The sequence below is a fragment of the Heteronotia binoei genome, chromosome 11, assembly GCF_032191835.1.
Source record: "Heteronotia binoei isolate CCM8104 ecotype False Entrance Well chromosome 11, APGP_CSIRO_Hbin_v1, whole genome shotgun sequence".
NCBI classification, from domain to species: Eukaryota; Metazoa; Chordata; class Lepidosauria; order Squamata; family Gekkonidae; genus Heteronotia; species Heteronotia binoei.
The window spans coordinates 80,022,794-80,044,400 of NC_083233.1; the positions used below are offsets into that span (position 1 = coordinate 80,022,794).

Consider the following 21,607-nt stretch of genomic DNA (forward strand, 5'->3'; position numbering starts at 1 on the left):
GAATGCAAGAGGTCGCAGGTTCAATCTCCAGCATCTCCAGTTAGAACGACCAGGCAGGAGGTGATGGAAAGGTCTTCACCTGAGACCCTGGCTCAGTGGCAGAGCATTTGCTTGGCATGCAAGAGATCCCAGGTTTAATCCCCAGCATCTCCAGTTAGAAGGACCAGGCAGGAGGTGATGGAAGGGTCTTCACCTGAGACCCTGGCTCAATGGTAGAGCATCTGCTTGGCATGCAAGAGGTCCCAGGTTCAATCTCCAGCATCTCCAGTTAGAACGACCAGGCAGGAGGTGATGGAAAGATCTTCACCTGAGACCTTGGCTCAGTGGCAGAGCATCTGCTTGGCATGCAAGAGGTCCCAGATTCAATCCCCGGCATCTCCAGTTAGAAGGACCAGGCAAGAGGTGATGGAAAGGTCTTCACCTGAGACCCTGGCTCAGTGGTAGAGCATCTGCTTCGAATGCAAGAGGTCGCAGGTTCAATCTCCAGCATCTCCAGTTAGAACGACCAGGCAGGAGGTGATGGAAAGGTCTTCACCTGAGACCCTGGCTCAGTGGCAGAGCATTTGCTTGGCATGCAAGAGATCCCAGGTTTAATCCCCAGCATCTCCAGTTAGAAGGACCAGGCAGGAGTTGATGGAAAGGTCTTCACCTGAGACCTTGGCTCAGTCGCAGAGCATCTGCTCAGCATGCAAGAGGTCCCAGGTTCAATCCCTGGTATCTCCAGTTAGAAGGACCAGACAGGAGGTGATGGAAAGGTCTTCACCTGAGACCCTGGCTCAGTCGCAGAGCATCTGCTCGGCATGCAAGCGGTCCCAGGTTCAATCCCTGGCATCTCCTGTTAAAAGGAACAGGCAGGAGGTGATGGAAAGGTCTTCACCTGAGACCCTGGCTCAGTGGCAGAGCATCTGCTCGGCATAGAAGAGGTCCCAGGTTCAATCCCCAGCATCTCCAGTTAAAAGAACTAGACAGGAGGTGATGCAAAAGACCTCAATCTGAGACCCTGGAAAGCCACTGCCAGTCTGAATAGACAAGGCTGACCTTGATGGACCAGGGATCTGGTTCAGTAGAAGGCAGCTTCAGGCGTGTTGATTGAATTGAAGACCTTGCTTATGGTTCAGGGCTTTTTTTGTAGCAGGAACTCCTTTGCACATTAGGCCGCACGCCTGATGTAGCCAATCCTCGAGGAGCTTACAGGTCTCTTCGTACAGGGCCTACTGAAAGCTCTCAGAGGATTGGCTACATCAGGGGGCGTGACCTAATATGCAAAGAAGTTCCTGCTACAAAAAAAGCCCTGGTCCTCATTCAGATGGGTGGAGGGGAGGGATGAATCTACTCTCTGTACGGGGAAGAGTGCTTGGGAGCCCCACCCAGAGCTCCCACCCTCTTGTCTAGTTTGTTCCGTTACCTGAGAGCCAGTTTGGTGTAGCGGTTAAGAGTCGCAATCTCGCAAGAATCGAACTGGATTTGATTCCCCTGCTTGAAGCCAGCTGGGTGACCTTGGGCCAGTCACAAGTTCTCTCAGAGCTCTCTCAGCCCCCCAAAATAAACCTAGCTCACCACAAAAAGAGCTAGAATTTCAGGTGGTCGGACAGCCTTTTGATCTCCTGGCTACACTACACCTACTGCCGTGCGATCATTATTTTATTATTTGTCCTGTTACCATTTAATTTGTCACCAGTGACTCTGAAATTTAATGTAGAAGCCAAAGGGGACCCAGTAGCCTAAGGGGTAAGGGAATATTCATCTATTTGCTTCATTTATATCTCGCGTTTCCCTCCGAGAAGAGCCAAAGCGGCTTACATCCTTCTCTTCCTTTGTATTTTATCCTCGCAACAACCCTGCGAGGTAGGTCAGGCTGGGAGAGTGTGGCTGGCCCAACGTCACCCAGCAAGCTTCCGTGGCAGAGGCGGGATTCGAACCCGGGTCTCACAGATCCTAAAACGACTCTCTAACCACAGCACCACGCTAGCTCAAGGAGGGAAATATTTTCCGGACTGTGCACCCCAAGTAAAGTGTGGATCACAGTGAGGCGGGAATTATTTTTATACCTCTTGTACCGTCAGTAACCCAAACCCAAAGAATTTTCAGAAACCAAAACAACCTGCATTTACCAGAAGGCTAATACATACGCTCTAATAAGTTTCAAGACCTTACAGATAAACTTTTTTGAGCCAGTTTGGTGTAGTGGTTAAGTGTGCGGACTCTTATCTGGGAGAACCAGGTTTGATTCCCCACTCCTCCACTTGCACCTGCTGGAATGGCCTTGGGTCAGCCATAGCTCTGGCAGAGGTTGTCCTTGAAAGGGCAGCTGCTGGGAGAGCCCTCTCAGCCCCGCCCACCTCACAGGGTGTCTGTTGTGGGGGGAGAAGATATGGGAGATTGTAAGCCACTCTGAGTCTCTAATTCAGGGAGAAGGGGGGGGTATAAATCTGCAATTCTTCTTCTCTTCTTCTTCTTATTAGACTCCAAGTTTCTTCTCTGGACAGAAGGCTTAAACATATATGTATAGAGAGAGAAAAGCAAAGCAATAGATCGCATTAATACATTTACTCATACAATAATATAGTTAGAATTCAGTTCTATAGTCAAGCATAGTTCCATAGTTAAGCACAATTCTATACAGTTGGGGAGGGACGGTGGCTCACTGGTAGACCATCTGCATGGTAAGCAGAAGGTCCCAGGTTCAATCCCCGGCATCTCCAACTAGAAACGGTCCAGGCAAATAGGCGTGAAAAGCTCAGCTGGAGACCCTGGAGAGCCGCTGCCAGTCTGAGTAGACAAGATTGACTTTGTTGGACCGAGGGTCTGATTCAGTATAAGGCAGCTTCATATGTTCATAAGTATGGGAGGGATCGTGGCTCAGTGGTAGAGCATCTGCTTGGTAAGCAGAAGGTCCCAGGTTCAATCCCTGGCATCTCCAACTAAAAAGGGTCCAGGCAAGTAGGCGTGAAAAACCTCAGCTGGAGACCCTGGAGAGCCGCTGTCAGTCTGAGTAGACAAGACTGACTTTGATGGACCAAGGGTCTGATTCAGTAGAAGGCAGCTTCATATGTTCATATGTTCAGTTAAGCATTCTCTTAAAGGCCTGAGTCCCTATTAGACGAACACCCTGCTAGTCTACATTTTCTTATTTAAGTCCCAAGACCTATTTGTTTGGTGTGACCAGCATAGAGACAGTCTCTGATCTCTAGTCAAGGTCATCCACTTCTGCTCAAAATTTCAAGGTTTACAAAGGCTTTCCCCCTGGGAACTTTATCACTTATCTCTATTTCATCACCGTCTTATCTTATCCTATACGCCAACCCCATTCCAGAACTACCGGCTGCATCTTGCAAATGGTCAGTTATCTTCCGGTTCCTGCTCAAACCGTAAAAGGCTATTCCTGTTCTCAAATAACCCTTACCTCTCACACACTTTCTCCGCCTAAGCTGTTAGCGGTATGAATGCTTAATTGTGATGGAGAGCTTGGACCCCTTGTTGCTAAGTTCATACGAGAATCAACCCCAAAAGAAATGCCGCCGCACACAGCTAGACATGCCCTGGCAGGTTCTGGAGACCTCCCTTCTCCCCTGTCCTCTTGCCTGAGAGGTCCTTCTGCCTGTATGTCCTGGGAGGTTTCCATCACAGAATCATAGAGCTAGAAGGGACCTCCAAGGTCATCTAGTCCAACCCCCTGCACAATGCAGGAAACTCACAAAGACCTCCCCCTAAATTCACAGGATCTTCATTGCTGTCAGATGGCCATCTAGCCTCTGTTTAGAAACCTCCAAGGAAGGAGAGCCCACCACCTCCCGAGTTGGAAGGGACCCCCCAGGGTCATCTAGTCCAACCCCCTGCACAATGCAGGAAACTCACAAAGACCTCCCCCTAAATTCACAGGGTCCTCATTGCTGTCAGATGGCCATCTAGCCTCTGTTTAGAAACCTCCAAGGAAGGAGAGCCCACCACCTCCTGAGTTGGAAGGGACACCCCAGGGTCATCTAGTCCAACCCCCTGCACAATGCAGGAAACTCACAAAGACCTCCCCCTAAATTCACAGGATCCTCATTGCTGTCAGATGGCCATCTAGCCCCTGTTTAGAAACCTTCAAGGAAGGAGAGCCCACCACCTCCCGAGTTGGAAGGGACCCCCCAGGGTCATCTAGTCCAACCCCCTGCACAATGCAGGAAACTCACAAAGACCTCCCCCTAAATTCACAGGATCTTCATTGCTGTCAGATGGCCATCTGGCCTCTGTTGAAAAACCTCCCACCACTTCCTGAGTTGGAAGGGACCTCCCAGGGTCATCTACTCCAATCCCTTGCACAATGCAGGAAACTCATGAAGACCTTTCCCTAAATTCACAGTATCAGCATTGCTGTCAGATGGCCATCTAGCCTCTGTTGGAAAACCTCCAAGGAAGGAGAGTCCACCACCTCCCGAGGAGGAAGCCTGTTCCACTGAGGAACCGCTCTAATGGTCAGGCAGTTCATAGAATCACAGTTGGAAGGGACCTCCAGGGTCATCTAGTCCAACCCCCTGCACAATGCAGGAAACTCCTCCTCCTAAATTCACAGGCTCTTCATTGCTGTCAGATGGCCATCTAGCCTCTGTCTAAAAACCTCCAAGGCAGGAGAGCCCACCACCTCCCAAGGAGGAAGCCTGTTCCACTGAGGAACCTCTCTAACGGTCAGGAAGTTCTTTCTCATGTTAATCCTCAGAGCTCTTCTTTTGCAGGACAAAGTGAACTACGGGGCTTTGTGTCCAGGGCCGCGGCTGGAGGCCGCCCTGGCTGCCAAGGACCGGGAAATCGTCCGGCTTCTCAAAGAGATCCAACATCTGCAGACCTCCATGCAGGAGCTGGAGGAGTCCTCGGCCAATCAGATCGCAGACCTGGAACGGCAGCTGGCGGCCAAGAACGAGGCCATCGAAGTATGCGGGGCCTTGGTGTGCCCGGGAGTTTCCCCACGGACTTGCAGGGAGAGAGTTCAGAGAGCAGCCACGTTTGGCCTGCAGATGAAGGACCGGACTGCAAGCGGGGCGTTTTTTGTAGCAGGAACTTCTTTGCATATTAGGCCACACCCCTCTGATGTGGCCAATCCTCCTGGAGCTTACAAGGCTCTTATTACAGGGCCTATTATAAGCTCCATGAGGATTGGCTACATCAGGGAGGTGTGGCCTAATATGCAAAGGAGCTTTCCCAGAGAGTGGGTCCTGGGGAGCAAAGATTGGGTGCTGGATGGCGTGACCAGCCCCGGGCCTCCCAATACCAGTGGTGGGGGGACGGCAACAGTAGGAAACTTTTGCTTTTGTGTCTTATTTATGGACCTTCCGGAGCGGAGGGAGCCGTGTCTGTCCTGGGGGCTTTGGGTTGGCCACTATGAGAACCAGCATGCTGGATTAGAGGGACCCCTTAGGAGGCCTGTTCGACCGTAAGCTGTTCTTATGCAATTCTTACTTCTTCCCCTCTAGAAACTGGAAGAGAAACTAAGAGCCCAGTCGGATTACGAGGAGATCAAGACTGAGCTGAGGTACCCGCGCCCACCCGTTTCCCTGACCTCTGTGTGTTCTGCTTTCTCCAGTGCTTGGGAGGCTTCCCTGTGACCTCGTTGGCAGTAGAATCCTGGAATCTTAAGAGTTGGAAGGGACCTCCAGGGTCATCTAGTCCAACCCCTTGCACAATGCAGGAAACTCACAAACACCTCCCCCTAAATTCACAGGCTCTTCATTGCTGTCAGATGGCCATCTAGCCTCTGTTTAAAAACCTCCTGAGGAGAATCATCGAATTCTCCAGGGACCTCCAGGGTCATTTAAGTCCAACCCCCTGCACAATGCAGGAAACTCACAACACACCTCCCGCTGAATTCACAGGATCCTCATTGCTGTCAGATGGCCATCTAGCCTCCGTCGGAAAACCTCCAAGTAGTTGGTTGCTTGGCACTGAGAAGCCATGCTGGGTTATTGCCCACTTTTCTCTGCCCAGATGTTCAGTTTTGGTGCAGCTGGGTGGTGGGACCTTTCTCAGCCGCGTCCCCGGGAGCCAGCAACAGCGAACGCCCCCAGCGTTGTGGACCTAGGGAAACGGCAGCAAGTCCATGGAGGTCACAAGCAGAGGGGCCCCCAGTGAAGTTATCGCATCGAATAGACTGCAGGGGCAACCAAACCTTCTTAACGTAAGAGCCACATAGAATAAAAATCAGATGTTAGAGAGCCGCAAGACATGAATGTCAGATGTTTGAGAACCACAAGACAGGAAGGAAGGAAGGAAGGAAAGCAGATAGACAGGGGAGGGAGAGGTGGAAAGAAAGCAACTTTTAACTTTAAATGCATTCTCCAAGCTGCCAACTGGCTAGGCTGGAAGAAGCTATTTAAAGAGACAAATGCCTTCTCCTAACTGGCAAATGGGGCAGTGAGGGCTTCAAGAGCCACACAATACATGTGAAAGAGCCACGTGTGGTTCCCGAGCTGCAGTTTGGCCACCCCTGGAATAGAGCTTGCCTTCTTGGCCGTGGAATGGGGCATGCTTAACTTTGGGCTCCTCTCAGGGCCTACCTTGCTGGCCATCTGCAAGTCAGATGTATGTGAGGCATTTTGAGTATGAACCGGGTTTGATTCCCCACTCCTCCACTTGGAGCTGCTGGAATGGCCTTGGGTCAGCCAGAGCTCTCTTATCTGGGAGAACCGGGTTTGATTCCCCACTCCTCCACTTGCAGCTGCTAGAATGGCCTTGGGTCAGCCATAGCTCTCTTATCTGGGAGATCTGGGTTTGATTCCCCACTCCTCCACTTGCACCTGCTGGAATGGCCTTGGGGCAGCCATAGCTCTCTTATCTGGGAGATCTGGGTTTGATTCCGCACTCCTCCACTTGCACCTGCTGGAATGGCCTTGGGTCAGCCAGAGCTCTCTTATCTGGAAGAACCGGGTTTGATTCCCCACTCTTCCACTTGCACCTGCTGGAATGGCCTTGGGTCAGCCAGAGCTCTCTTATCTGGGTGAACCGGGTTTGATTCCTCACTCCTCCACTTGCACCTGCTGGAATGGCCTTCGGGCAGCCATAGCTCTCTTATCTGGGGGAACTGGGTTTGATTCCCCACTCCTCCACTTGCACCTCCTGGAATGGCCTTGGGTCAGCCAGAGCTCTCTTATCTGGGAGAACCGGGTTTGATTCCCCACTCCTCCACTTGCGGCTGCTGGAATGGCCTTGGGTCAGCCACAGCTCTCTTATCTGGGAGAACCGGGTTTGATTCCCCACTCCTCCACTTGCACCTGCTGGAATGGCCTTGGGGCAGCCATAGCTCTCTTATCTGGGAGAACCGGGTTTGATTCCCCACTCCTCCACTTGCACCTGCTGGAATGGCCTTGGGGCAGCCATAGCTCTCTTATCTGGGAGAACCAGGTTTGATTCCCCACTCCTCCACTTGCACCTGCTGGAATGGCCTTGGGGCAGCCAGAGCTCTCTTATCTGGGAGAACCAGGTTTGATTCCCCACTCCTCCACTTGCACCTGCTGGAATGGCCTTGGGTCAGCCAGAGCTCTCTTATCTAGGAGAACCAGGTTTGATTCCCCACTCCTCCACTTGCGGCTGCTGGAATGGCCTTGGGTCAGCCACAGCTCTCTTATCTGGGAGAACCGGGTTTGATTCCCCACTCCTCCACTTGCACCTGCTGGAATGGCCTTGGGGCAGCCATAGCTCTCTTATCTGGGAGAACCGGGTTTGATTCCCCACTCCTCCACTTGCACCTGCTGGAATGGCCTTGGGGCAGCCATAGCTCTCTTATCTGGGAGAACCGGGTTGGATTCCCCCCTCCTCCACTTCCACCTGCTGGAATGGCCTTGGGTCAGCCAAAGCTCTCTTATCTGGGAGAACCGGGTTTGATTCCCCACTCCTCCACTTGCACCTGCTGGAATGGCCTTAGGTCAGCCAGAGCTCTCTTATCTGGGAGAACCGGGTTTGATTCCCCACTCCTCAGCTTGCACCTGCTGGAATGGCCTTGGGTCAGCCAGAGCTCTCTTATCTGGGAGAACCGGGTTTGATTCCCCACTCCTCCACTTGGAGCTGCTGGAATGGCCTTGGGTCAGCCACAGCTCTCTTATCTGGGAGAACCGGGTTTGATTCCCCACTCCTCCACTTGCACCTGCTGGAATGGCCTTGGGGCAGCCATAGCTCTCTTATCTGGGAGAACCGGGTTTGATTCCCCACTCCTCCACTTGCACCTGCTGGAATGGCCTTGGGGCAGCCATAGCTCTCTTATCTGGGAGAACCAGGTTTGATTCCCCACTCCTCCACTTGCACCTGCTGGAATGGCCTTGGGTCAGCCAGAGCTCTCTTATCTGGGAGAACCAGGTTTGATTCCCCACTCCTCCACTTGCGGCTGCTGGAATGGCCTTGGGTCAGCCACAGCTCTCTTATCTGGGAGAACCGGGTTTGATTCCCCACTCCTCCACTTGCACCTGCTGGAATGGCCTTGGGGCAGCCATAGCTCTCTTATCTGGGAGAACCGGGTTTGATTCCCCACTCCTCCACTTGCACCTGCTGGAATGGCCTTGGGGCAGCCATAGCTCTCTTATCTGGGAGAACCGGGTTGGATTCCCCCCTCCTCCACTTGCACCTGCTGGAATGGCCTTGGGTCAGCCAGAGCTCTCTTATCTAGGAGAACCGGGTTGGATTCCCCCCTCCTCCACTTGCACCTGCTGGAATGGCCTTGGGGCAGCCATAGCTCTCTTATCTGGGAGAACCGGGGTTGATTCCCCACTCCTCCACTTGCACCTGCTGGAATGGCCTTGGGTCAGCCATAGCTCTCTTATCTGGGAGAACCGGGTTTGATTCCCCACTCCTCAGCTTGCACCTGCTGGAATGGCCTTGGGTCAGCCAGAGCTCTCTTATCTGGGAGAACCGGGTTTGATTCCCCACTCCTCCGCTTGCACCTGCTGGAATGGCCTTGGGTCAGCCAGAGCTCTCTTATCTGGGAGAACCGGGGTTGATTCCCCACTCCTCCACTTGCAGCTGCTGGAAGGGCCTTGGGTCAGCCATACCTCTCTTATCTTGGAGAACCGGGTTTGATTCCCCACTCCTCCGCTTGCAGCTGCTGGAATGGCCTTGAGTCAGCCATACCTCTCTTATCTTGGAGAACCGGGTTTGATTCCCCACTCCTCCACTTGCACCTGCTGGAATGGTCTTGGGTCAGCCACAGCTCTCTCATCTGGGAGAACCGGGTTTGATTCCCCACTCCTCCACTTGCAGCTGCTGGAAGGGCCTTGGGTCAGCCATACCTCTCTTATCTTGGAGAACCGGGTTTGATTCCCCACTCCTCCGCTTGCAGCTGCTGGAATGGCCTTGAGTCAGCCATACCTCTCTTATCTTGGAGAACCGGGTTTCATTCCCCACTCCTCCACTTGCACCTGCTGGAATGGCCTTGGGTCAGCCAGAGCTCTCTTATCTGGGAGAACCGGGTTTGATTCCCCACTCCTCCACTTGCACCTGCTGGAATGGCCTTAGGTCAGCCAGAGCTCTCTTATCTGGGAGAACCGGGTTTGATTCCCCACTCCTCCCCTTGCACCTGCTGGAATGGCCTTGGGTCAGCCATAGCTCTCTTATCTGGGAGAACCGGGTTTGATTCCCCACTCCTCCCCTTGCAGCTGCTGGAATGGCCTTGGGTCAGCCATAGCTCTCTTATCTGGGAGAACCGGGTTTGATTCCCCACTCCTCCCCTTGCAGCTGCTTGAATGGCCTTGGGTCAGCCATACCTCTCTTATCTTGGAGAACCGGGTTTGATTCCCCACTCCTCCGCTTGCAGCTGCTGGAATGGCCTTGAGTCAGCCATACCTCTCTTATCTTGGAGAACCGGGTTTCATTCCCCACTCCTCCGCTTGCACCTGCTGGAATGGCCTTGGGTCAGCCAGAGCTCTCTTATCTGGGAGAACCGGGTTTGATTCCCCACTCCTCCACTTGCACCTGCTGGAATGGCCTTAGGTCAGCCAGAGCTCTCTTATCTGGGAGAACCGGGTTTGATTCCCCACTCCTCCCCTTGCACCTGCTGGAATGGCCTTGGGTCAGCCATAGCTCTCTTATCTGGGAGAACCGGGTTTGATTCCCCACTCCTCCCCTTGCAGCTGCTGGAATGGCCTTGGGTCAGCCATAGCTCTCTTATCTGGGAGAACCGGGTTTGATTCCCCACTCCTCCCCTTGCAGCTGCTTGAATGGCCTTGGGTCAGCCATAGCTCTCTTATCTGGGAGAACCGGGTTTGATTCCCCACTCCTCCCCTTGCAGCTGCTTGAATGGCCTTGGGTCAGCCATAGCTCTCTTATCTGGGAGAACCGGGTTTGATTCCCCACTCCTCCACTTGCACCTGCTGGAATGGCCTTGGGTCAGCCATAGCTCTCTTATCTGGGAGAACCGGGGTTGATTCCCCACTCCTCCACTTGCACCTGCTGGAATGGCCTTGGGTCAGCCATAGCTCTCTTATCTGGGAGAACCGGGTTTGATTCCCCACTCCTCCGCTTGCACCTGCTGGAATGGCCTTGGGGCAGCCAGAGCTCTCTTATCTGGGAGAACCGGGTTGGATTCCCCCCTCCTCCACTTGCACCTGCTGGAGTGGCCTTGGGTCAGCCACAGCTCTCTCATCTGGGAGAACCGGGTTTGATTCCCCACTCCTCCACTTGCAGCTGCTGGAAGGGCCTTGGGTCAGCCATACCTCTCTTATCTTGGAGAACCGGGTTTGATTCCCCACTCCTCCGCTTGCAGCTGCTGGAATGGCCTTGAGTCAGCCATACCTCTCTTATCTTGGAGAACTGGGTTTGATTCCCCACTCCTCCACTTGCACCTGCTGGAATGGTCTTGGGTCAGCCACAGCTCTCTCATCTGGGAGAACCGGGTTTGATTCCCCACTCCTCCACTTGCAGCTGCTGGAAGGGCCTTGGGTCAGCCATACCTCTCTTATCTTGGAGAACCGGGTTTGATTCTCCACTCCTCCGCTTGCAGCTGCTGGAATGGCCTTGAGTCAGCCATACCTCTCTTATCTTGGAGAACCGGGTTTGATTCCCCACTCCTCCACTTGCACCTGCTGGAATGGCCTTGGGTCAGCCAGAGCTCTCTTATCTGGGAGAACCGGGTTTGATTCCCCACTCCTCCACTTGCACCTGCTGGAATGGCCTTAGGTCAGCCAGAGCTCTCTTATCTGGGAGAACCGGGTTTGATTCCCCACTCCTCCCCTTGCACCTGCTGGAATGGCCTTGGGTCAGCCATAGCTCTCTTATCTGGGAGAACCGGGTTTGATTCCCCACTCCTCCCCTTGCAGCTGCTGGAATGGCCTTGGGTCAGCCATAGCTCTCTTATCTGGGAGAACCGGGTTTGATTCCCCACTCCTCCCCTTGCAGCTGCTGGAATGGCCTTGGGTCAGCCATAGCTCTCTTATCTGGGAGAACCGGGTTTGATTCCCCACTCCTCCACTTGCACCTGCTGGAATGGCCTTAGGTCAGCCAGAGCTCTCTTATCTGGGAGAACCGGGTTTGATTCCCCACTCCTCAGCTTGCACCTGCTGGAATGGCCTTGGGTCAGCCAGAGCTCTCTTATCTGGGAGAACCGGGTTTGATTCCCCACTCCTCAGCTTGCACCTGCTGGAATGGCCTTGGGTCAACTATAGCTCTCTTATCTGGGAGAACTGGGTTTCATTCCCCACTCCTCCACTAGCAGCTGCTGGAATGGCCTTGGGTCAGCCAGAGCTCTCTTATCTGGGAGAACCGGGCTTGATTCCCCACTCCTCCCCTTGCAGCTGCTGGAATGGCCTTGGGTCAACCATAGCTCTCTTATCTGGGAGAACTGGGTTTGATTCCCCACTCCTCCACTTGCACCTGCTGGAATGGCCTTGGGTCACCCACAGCTCTCTTATCTGGGAGAACCGGGTTTGATTCCCCCCTCCTCCCCTTGCAGCTGCTGGAATGCCCTTGGGTCAGCCATAGCTCTCTTCTCTGGGTGAACCGGGTTTGATTCCCCACTCCTCCACTTGCAGCTGCTGGAATGGCCTTGGGTCAGCCATAGCTCTCTTATCTGGGAGAACCGGGTTTGATTCCCCACTCCTCCACTTGCACCTGCTGGAATTGCCTTGGGTCACCCACAGCTCTGGTTGAGGTTGTCCTCGAAAGGGCAGCTGCTATGAGAGCCCTCTCAGCCCCACCCATAGGGAATAACAGAGTTCCCAGCAGACATTTCCCTCCCCTCCCCTCGCTTTCTGACGACCCTGAAGCGGGGGGAGGGCCTCCAAACCGGGGGATCCCCTGCCCCCACCTGGGGATTGGCAACCCTACTCATATACGTCCGACTTGCAGACGACCAGCAAGGTAGGCCTGAACTTTGAGGTGGAGAAAGGGAGTGGAATTTCCTAAGACCGTCTACTGAGCTCTTGGCAGAAGCAAAATTCAAACTGGGAATCCTTTGAGGTTTGCAGCTCAAACCCTTCCCAATTATACTGCCTGGCAAACTTAGCCCCGCAGCAAATCCTGTATGCTGAGGCCCAGGTGAATGAAAGTCTCTCTCCAGCCCATCACTAATTCTAGGTAGGCTTCCCAATCCCCAGATCCCAGCGGGGGATCCCCAGGTTTTACAGGCTTCCCCCCTCCCCCAGCCAGCTGGCCGGCGGGGGAAGCCCCGCCCCCACAGCCATCGTGCACCTCCATGAACGATGGGGATTGATCCGCGGGTATCAGGGGCTCGGGGGGGGGGCTGTTTTTTGAGGTAGAGGCACCAAATTTACAGTATAGCATCTAGTGCCTCTCCCCAAAATACCTCCAAAGTTTCCAAAAGATTGGACCAGGGGGTCCAATTCTATGAGCCCCGAAAGAAGGTGCCCCTGTCCTTCATTATTTCCTATGGAAGGAAAGCATTTTAAAAGGTGTGCTGTCCCTTTAAATGTGATGGCCAGAACTCCCTTGAAGTTCAATTATGCTTGTTACGCCCTTGCTCCTGGCTCCACCCCAATGTCTCCTGGCTCCACCCCCAAAGTCCCCAGCTATTTCTCAAATTGGACTTGGCAACCCTAATTCTGGGAGAGGCTTTGGCTCAGTGGCAGAGCATCTCTTTGGCATGCAGAAGGTCCCAGGTTCGATCCCTGACATCTCCAGCTGAACAGATCAGGAGGCAGGTTCTGCAAAAGAAGTCCGCCCGATGCCCTGTAGTGCTGCTGCCAGCCTGAGTAGACCAAGGCTGACTCGGATGGACTGATGGTCCAATTCAGGATGACCAATAATAATGGGAGGGACAGTTTAAAACAGTTTGTAGGAAAACCCGACACTTTGGCAAAAAAGACGCTAATAATAATTATTAATTATTAAATAATTGTGTCCAACGCAGTGGTCTTATAGCCCAGTTCCAAACGAAGGTCCTGGTTATTTTATTTACTCCATTTCAATTTTTTTCTTCCGCAGTGGTTAGGGCTCTTCAATCAGTTAGAAGAAGATGAAGAAGATGAAGATATTGGATTTATATCCCGCCCTCCACTCCGAAGAGTCTCAGAGCGGCTCACAATCTCCTTTACCTTCCTCCCCCACAACAGACACCCTGTGAGGTGGGTGGGGCTGGAGAGGGCTCTCCCAGAAGCTGCCCTTTCAAGGACAACCTCTGCCAGAGCTATGGCTGACCCAAGGCCATGCTAGCAGGTGCAAGTGGAGGAGTGGGGAATCAAACCCGATTCTCCCAGATAAGAGTCCGCGCACTTAACCACTACACCAAACTGGCTCTCCACACTACACCACACTTAACCACTACACCAAACAGTTAATTATATCCAGGACGTCAATTGGGTACAACTCAAGTGGTGATATTTCTGCTATTGTGCAATACGATGCAAGACGTCAAGAGAAAAAAAGAGGCTTGATTCCTAAGTTCATGCAAGAAACAAATAGGAGATAGAGAAGAATATCTCAAAGAGAAGTACATATATTGCATAATAGCAGAAATATCACCGCTTGAGTTGCACACAATTAACGTCCTGGAGAGCCAGTTTGGTGTAGCGGTTAAGTGTGCGGACTCTTATCTGGGAGAACCGGGTTTGATTCCCCACTCCTCCACTTGCACCTGCTAGCATGGCCTTGGGTCAGCCATAGCTCTGGCAGAGGTTGTCCTTGAAAGGGCAGCTGCTGTGAGAGCCCTCTCCAGCCCCACCCACCTCACAGAGTGTCTGTTGTTGGGGAGGAAGGTAAAGGAGTTTGTGAGCTGCTCTGAGACTCTTCGGAGTGGAGGGCGGGATATAAATCCAATATCTTCTTCATCATCATCTTCTTGGATATAATTAATTGATTGAAAAGCCCTAACTACTGTGGAAGAAAAAATTGAAACGGAGTAAAAAAAATAAAAAAATACCCAGGACCTTTGTTTGGAACTGGGCTATAAGACCACTATGTTGGACTCAATTATTTAATAATTAATTATTATTATTAGTGTCTTTTTTGCCTAAGTGTCAGGTTTTCCTACAAACCAATTCAGTCTGAAGCAGCTTTGCACCTACATTTGTGTGTTGCCCTTTTTCTTCCAGCATCCTGAAGGCGATGAAGCTGGCTTCTTCCAACTGTGGCCTTTCACAGGCAAGTGCTCGCGGCGGGAAGGGTTTGCTCAGAAAACCTTTGCAAAATCCCGTGACCTTTTTTGAGGAAAGCCTCCCAAACCTGGCTCCTTTCTTTTCTTTTTTTTAAACGTACTTTAGAGCATATCGAAACCCAGCGATGCTTTGCTTCTGGGAAAAGAATCCTTCTACGTCCCGCAGAAGTTCCTGCTGGAAAAACCAAACCTCGGGCATAATACTGGTAGGTTGGAGATACGATGTTGGAGCAGTGAAGGTTAAAATGGCATTTTTTTAAAAGGAAGAGAGTGTCTCCCTTACAAAGACGGCTGTCCCTCTCCGGAGGATGTAACATAAATTGGGATGACTCTAACAAAGGGGTGGTGCTTTCATTAATAAGGATGTTTCTCATTTGTGTATTTATTTTCATTTATTTTGTTATTTATGGTCTGCCTTTTTGGCTGAGACTCAAGGTGAATTACATAGGGCATTTTCGCACAGGGCTTACCCCGGAGCGACGTCCCTCTTCACCACGCAGCGTCTGCGCGGATTTCGCACCAACTGCTCCGCAGAACCAGAAAGAGCCGCGAAGTGCCGCGGATTTTGTGTCGCAAATGTAAACCACCAAAAACCAGTTTACATTTGCGACGCAAAAGCCGCGGCTCTTTGCGGCTCTGCGGAGCAGTTGGTGCGAAATCCACGCAGATGCTGCGCGGTGAAGAGGGACGTCGCTCCGGGATAAGCCCTGTGCGAAAACGCCCATAGTGTAAGTCAAGTTTATTCAACAGTGTGGGGCAACCGACGGGCAAGGCACAATAGGGTTGGGACCGCAGAAATCTGAAAACCGTCAGGAATTTCAAGCGGAGCTGAAACAAAGCATGCGCTTTTAAACGTGATACATTAAGTGGTCTAGCACAACTGCCTAGTCAGAGCCTGCTTACAGTAAGAGCGAAGAAGAAGAAGGCTTCAACGACAGCAACAATGAAGCCATGCTGGATCAGGCCAGTGGCCCATCCAGTCTAATACTCTGTGTCACACAAGGGCCAAAAAACCCAGATACCATCAGGAAGTCCATCAGTGAGGCCAGGACACTAGAAGCCCCCCCCCCACTGTTGCCCCCCCCCCAAGCACCAGAATACAGAGTATCACTGCCCCAGACAGAGAATTCCAACTATACGCTGTGGCTAATAGCCATTGATGGACCTCTGCTCCATATGTTTGTCCAATCCCCTCTTGAAGAAGAAGAAAGGGGAAAAAAGAAGAAAATGATGATGATGATTTATACCCTGCTCTAGACTCCAGATCTCAGAGCAGCTCACAATCTCCTTTACCTTCCTCCCCCACAACAGACACCTTGCGAGGTAGGTGGGGCTGAGAGAGCTCTCCCAGAAGCTGCCCTTTTAAGGACAGTATTTGCAAGAGCTCTGGCTGACCCAAGGCCATTCCAGCAGCTGCAAATAGAGGAGTGCAGGAATCAAACCCAGTTCTCTCAGATAAGAGTCCATGCACCAAACCGCTACACCAAACTGGCTCACATCCACCGTCCCTATCCTTTTATCTGTGCAGTTCTCTGATACATTTCATTATAGTACAGATCTATTTACCCACACAAAAAGCCCTCTTGAATAATTCCCTTTTGCATAGTTTACAGAAAGCCAGCATAAAGCCAAAGATACAGCTCTTTCGATAGAGCTTCACCTAATTTGTCTCATTTGTAATGCTGACAACAGCCCTCTGAAGGGAAATGAATGCATTCTGTATTCTGTGAGTCTGAGAGGCAAAAAAGAGTGTTTTGCCCAAAGGCTGCCTAATAAGTCTGTGGCAGAGGTGAGATTCAAAGAGGGACTTCCTGACTGCCAGCTGAATCTCTTAACTGAACCATTATGGCAGGCCTCAAACTCATAGAAACACAGAGTTGGTAGGAGCCGTACAGGCCCCTGCTCAATACAGCCCCCTGCTCAATACAGAATCAGCCTAGAGCAGCATTTCCCATTTGTGGGGTCGTGGTGACCCGGTACCGGGCCATGGAAGCCTCAATACCGACAGCCCCCTCCCCTCTCTATTTATCTTCAGTGCGGCATGCAGGGCCGTGCCCAAGCCCCCCAAGCTGCCGCCTGTAGCACTCAGAGAGTACTACAGACACTGCGTGCTGGCCAGAAGCCCTCCCTCATCCCTCCGTGGCCCAGTTTTCTCCTCCGTGGCCCGGTTCTCTCCCCATGGTCCAGGCCAAGGACGCTCAGGGAGCAATACAGAGACTGCGCACTGACCAGGAGTTTTCCCTGCCCTCTCTGATGTTTCCAAACATCAGAGAGGACGGGGAAAACTCCTGGCCAGCGCGCAGTCTCTGTATCACTCCCTGAGCGTCCTCGGCCCGGCCCATGGAGAGAGAACCGGGCCACGGAGAGGAAACATTTGGGAAACCCTCCTGGCCAGCACGCAGTCTCTGTATCACTCCCTGAGCATCCTCGGCCTGGAACATGGGGAGAGAACCGGGCCACAGAGGGGAAACGTTTGGGAAACCCTCCTGGCCAGCACGCAGTCTCAGTATCACTCCCTGAGCGTCCTCGGCCCAGACCATGGAGAGAGAACCGGGCCACGGAGAGGAAACATTTGGGAAACCCTCCTGGCCAGCGCGCAGTCTCTGTATCACTCCCTGAGCATCCTCGCCCCGGACCATGGGGAGAGAACCGGGCCACAGAGGGGAAACGTTTGGGAAACCCTCCTGGCCAGCACGCAGTCTCTGTATCACTCCCTGAGCGTCCTCGGCCCAGACCATGGAGAGAGAACCGGGCCACGGAGAGGAAACATTTGGGAAACCCTCCTGGCCAGCGCGCAGTCTCTGTATCACTCCCTGAGCATCCTCGGCCCGGACCATGGGGAGAGAACTGGGCCACAGAGGGGAAACGTTTGGGAAACCCTCCTGGCCAGCACGCAGTCTCTGTATCGCTCCCTGAGCGTCCTCGGCCCGGACCATGGGGAGAGAACCGGGCCACGGAGGGGAAACATTTGGGAAAACCCTGGCCTAGAGCATCACCGACAAACTGTTCATCCAGCCACTTCTTAAAGACCAAAGCTTTTTTTGTAGCAGGAACTCCTTTGCAAATTAGGCTACACCCCCCTGATGTAGCCTTTCTTCCTGGAGCTTACCGTAGGCCCTGTACGAAGAGTCTTGTAAGCTCTTGAAGGATTGCTACGTCAGGGGTGTGTGGCCCAAAATTTGCAGGAAAAGCCCAGCAGAAACTAATTTGCATATTAGACCACACCCCTGATGTTGCCATTGTTTCCCACAGGGCTTTTTGGTCTCATTATCAAAGGAGTTCCTGCTACAAAAAAAGCCCTGTTAAAGACTGATGTAGTGACATGGCAGACTTCACTGCCCCCCAGATTAGGTTGTCCGTGGCATCTCTGTATGAGTCACTGTCTACTCGTGTAGAAATGCAGCAGGGTGGCCAATTTTACGGTCTAAAAAAGTTAACCTTTTGGGGTGGGAGTATAATGGTGTGCTACTGCTGCTGGAAAATGTTACCTTGATTTTTTAAAAAAAAAAAAAACCTTGAACATCTGTAGAAACACCCCCTCCCATTCTTCTAGGTGTCTAGATGTCATCAAATGGCCTCAGAATAATGAGATCTTTCCTGGGAAGCAGCTATAGTTGGTGTGTCTCTCTCCTTCTCTCTCTGGTCTCTAGAGGAAGAACCCTCAGAGGACGAGTCGGTGAAGGACTCCATGGGGACGGACCAGTCCTACTCCTCCCCTCTGCAGCTCTCGCACACGCCCAGGGAAGACTCTGCCTCGCCCAACCTCATCCAGCCCCTGCTGGGTCCCACCATGCCTCAGGAAGCCCCAAGGCCCTTCTCGCTGTCTCCTTTCCCCAGCCTGGGCTCTGCCGAACGGATCCCGTTAGACTCCCTTCTCCCCAAACAGATGGGGCCTCCCACGTACAAGAGCGAGAACAGCGGCGCGGTGGCTTTCCCTTCTCCTTTCTATGCTGCCAAAGGGGCCGTATTGTCCGGCAACCCCAGCCAAACCCTCCCTGCCAGCGAGGGGAGCCCGCCCAGCGATCAGTCTGAGGGCAGCGGTTCAGCCGGTTCAGCGGACGAGGAGCAGCTGGACACGGCCGAGATCGCTTTCCAAGTGAAGGAGCAGCTTCTGAAGCACAACATCGGCCAACGCGTCTTCGGACACTATGTCCTCGGCCTCTCGCAGGGCTCCGTCAGCGAGATTCTGGCTAGGCCGAAGCCTTGGCGCAAGCTCACCGTCAAGGGCAAAGAGCCCTTCATCAAGATGAAGCAGTTTCTCTCTGACGAGCAGAACGTCTTGGCCCTGAGGACCATTCAGGTGCGCCAGAGAGGTGAGTGGACCAGGTAGGAAGTGGGCAGGCTGAGACAGTCAAGGGTTTCCTTTTTGCGTCGAGGGGATAAGGACAGATGGAATCCTCTCTGCGCCGTAGCCGCGGTCAAAGTTATTAAAGGCTTGGGAGCTGAAGACAGGATTGCCAAACCCCTTGCCCGTGCGAAGTCTCACCCGCTTCATGATTTGTCATTACTCTGGAGGGATGTTAGCCACGGTTAGTCCAAGCCTTGGTGTGGTTCTCACCTCAGACTGAAAAACTGGGTTCAAAGATGGGAACTGATACTATAATCAGCACCCCCCAGTTGAGAGCCAACGTGGTGGATAAGAGAGGTGTGGCAGGACTGAAGAAATCCGGGTTCCAATCAGTGACATGGGTTTTCTTGGGAAAACTGGACTGGGCCATTTTCAGATTCCAGTTGAAATCAATAGTTTCAATAAGCAATTTTAACTAAATTTCAATGAAGTGTTTAAATCAGGGGTGTCGAAAACGTAATGCCAGGTAGTGGAGATATAAACTTTATGAAGGGCACAAACACAATTAAAGATTTTTTAAAAAAAACTTAAAATAAAATATCCTTAAAAGATTAGCGCTCTTGCAATATGTTATTTATTTAACAGTTTCTGATAACTGTCACCTCTTGCTCTGAAGTATTGCATCAAAATCTGGAGACTGTGTCTGTGCTTTAGCAATCTTGAGTATGCTGTTCAGGTGTATATCTGTTTATTGACATTCCTTACAAAAATCTCATGGTCAGTGCTTTGAGCCCAAGACCCCGGGGGAAAACATGAAATGGCTGGGCATTGTGAGCTTTTGTACATAAGTTGCTTCTTGTGCTGGTGAGCCAATGGAGAAAATAGAGGCTTTGCTCTGTAGCTCCTATGCGATTGAGCAAGCCTGGCAAAGCAAGCTGTGATGCAGAAGGAAGCAAGAGAAAAAGAGAGAAGAAAGCAGATGACAGTGATAGGAGCTTTCCAGGGGCCTGATTCGGCCCTAAGGCTGCAAGTTTGACACCCCTGGTTTAAATTTTTTAATGCTAGTGTAAGGAGGCAAATACACCATGAGCATACAGTGGGGATTGTCTGCGCTTCCTGCCCCATATTTAGCCCATCTAATAGAATAGTTCTGCAGCACAGCCACCCTAGTATCTATACATGAATTCAGACTATGGTTACATATTTGGGACAGAAACCACGTCAGTGTGTGGAAAGCAGTGGCTATGGATGTAGGGACAGGCAGAGTAGGGTTGCCAATCCCCAGGTGGGCAGCAGGGGAGCCCCTAAGGGTTCTGTGATTAAACCAGCCTCCGATATAATCAACACATTTTCATTGAAACTTATAAAGGAAACATAAACAACCACTTAAAGCAGTGGGTTGTACATAAGGTGAAGTCATACAGTATGCTCAGTCCTTTATAAGGACCAAATTAGGTGAAGTGTTATAATACGCACAGTCTTTCTTGGGACCAATAGGCCTCCAAATGGTTTCAGCCAAGGACTGGCAAAGTAGAGTCTTCTTCACAAGTCATACTGCTGTAGACTTCGCCTTATGTACAATTCACTGCTTTAAGAGGTTGTTTATGTTTCCTTTATAAATTTCAATGAAAATGTGTTCATTATATCGGAGGCTGGTTTAATCACAGAACCCCTAGGGCAGGGGTCCTCAACCTTTTTAAATAGGGGGCCAGTTCACTGTCCCTCAGATTGTTGGAGGGCCGGACTACCATTACTGTACAAGGCCGCGGGCCGTCAGTTCTCCGTCTTCTGCATCTCTCTCCGTTCCCCACACCACACGCCCCGGCCTGGGAACTCACCTCACCTCGGTATCACCTCACACTCTGTCTCCGCCGCCTCAGCCTAGTGCCGGAAATGCGCATTGCTAACGCGAGTTTAGGTCGAACGTCACTTCCGGTCTTGATTTTGCCATAATCCGGCGGGCCGCATAAATGTCCTCAGTGGGCCGCATCTGGCCCACGGGCCGTAGTTTGAGGACCCCTGCCCTAGGGGCTCCCCTGCTAGTCATTTATCTGTGATTCTCTATTCAGATTGGGTTATTTAATCCCCAGGTGGGGGCAGGGGATCCCCCAGTTTGGAGGCCCTCCTCCTGCTTCAGAGTCGTCAGAAAGCATCTATATAGCATCTAGTGCCTCTCCCCAAAATACCCCCCAAGTTTCAAAAAGATTGGACCAGGGGGTCCAATTCTATGAGCCCCGAAAGAAGGTGCCCCTATCCTTCATTATTTCCTATGGAAGGAAGGAATTGAAAAGGTGTGCCATCCTTTGAAATGTGATGGGCAGAACTCCCTTTGGAGTTCAATTATGCTTGTCACAGCCTTGATCTTGGCTCCACCCCTAATATCTCCTGGCTCCACCCCCGAAAGTCCCCTGATATTTCTTGAATTGGATTTGGCAATCCTAAGCCAGAGCCAAGCATGCCCGGGGAACCCAGATTTTTGCTGCTAGATTTGGCTCCAGCGTGCAGTCCTCGGAGAAAGAGGTAGCAATTGGGACTCCTCTGAATGTGACCTAGTCCAAACCGATCCCTTCTAGCCATTTCGCTGGGACCCCCGACAGCTTGGGAAAGAGCCCGTCGCAAACGAAACTCCGCCAGTCGCCTCGCAAAACGTGTTTTTGTTCGTCTGTTCTGACAAACGGCCTTTAATTATTCATTGTAATTCTTCCTGCTGTGCGGCTTGCTGGGCTTTGAGGCCTGTTTTCCTCTTTTTGAAAAAA

The 21,607-nt window shown here is 52.0% G+C and overlaps 1 protein-coding gene across 1 annotated transcript in view; it reads left to right on the plus strand.

Annotated features, from left to right (window-relative positions):
• Positions 1-21,607, plus strand: part of CUX2 (cut like homeobox 2) — a 106,039-nt gene that overhangs the window by 49,957 nt on the left and 34,475 nt on the right. Inside the window, exons 2-6 of the mRNA XM_060249172.1 lie at positions 4,716-4,910; positions 5,451-5,509; positions 14,502-14,550; positions 14,670-14,769; positions 18,214-18,876. Coding sequence (XP_060105155.1) covers positions 4,716-4,910; positions 5,451-5,509; positions 14,502-14,550; positions 14,670-14,769; positions 18,214-18,876 — 1,066 coding nt within the window. The remainder of the gene's footprint in view (positions 1-4,715; positions 4,911-5,450; positions 5,510-14,501; positions 14,551-14,669; positions 14,770-18,213; positions 18,877-21,607) is intronic.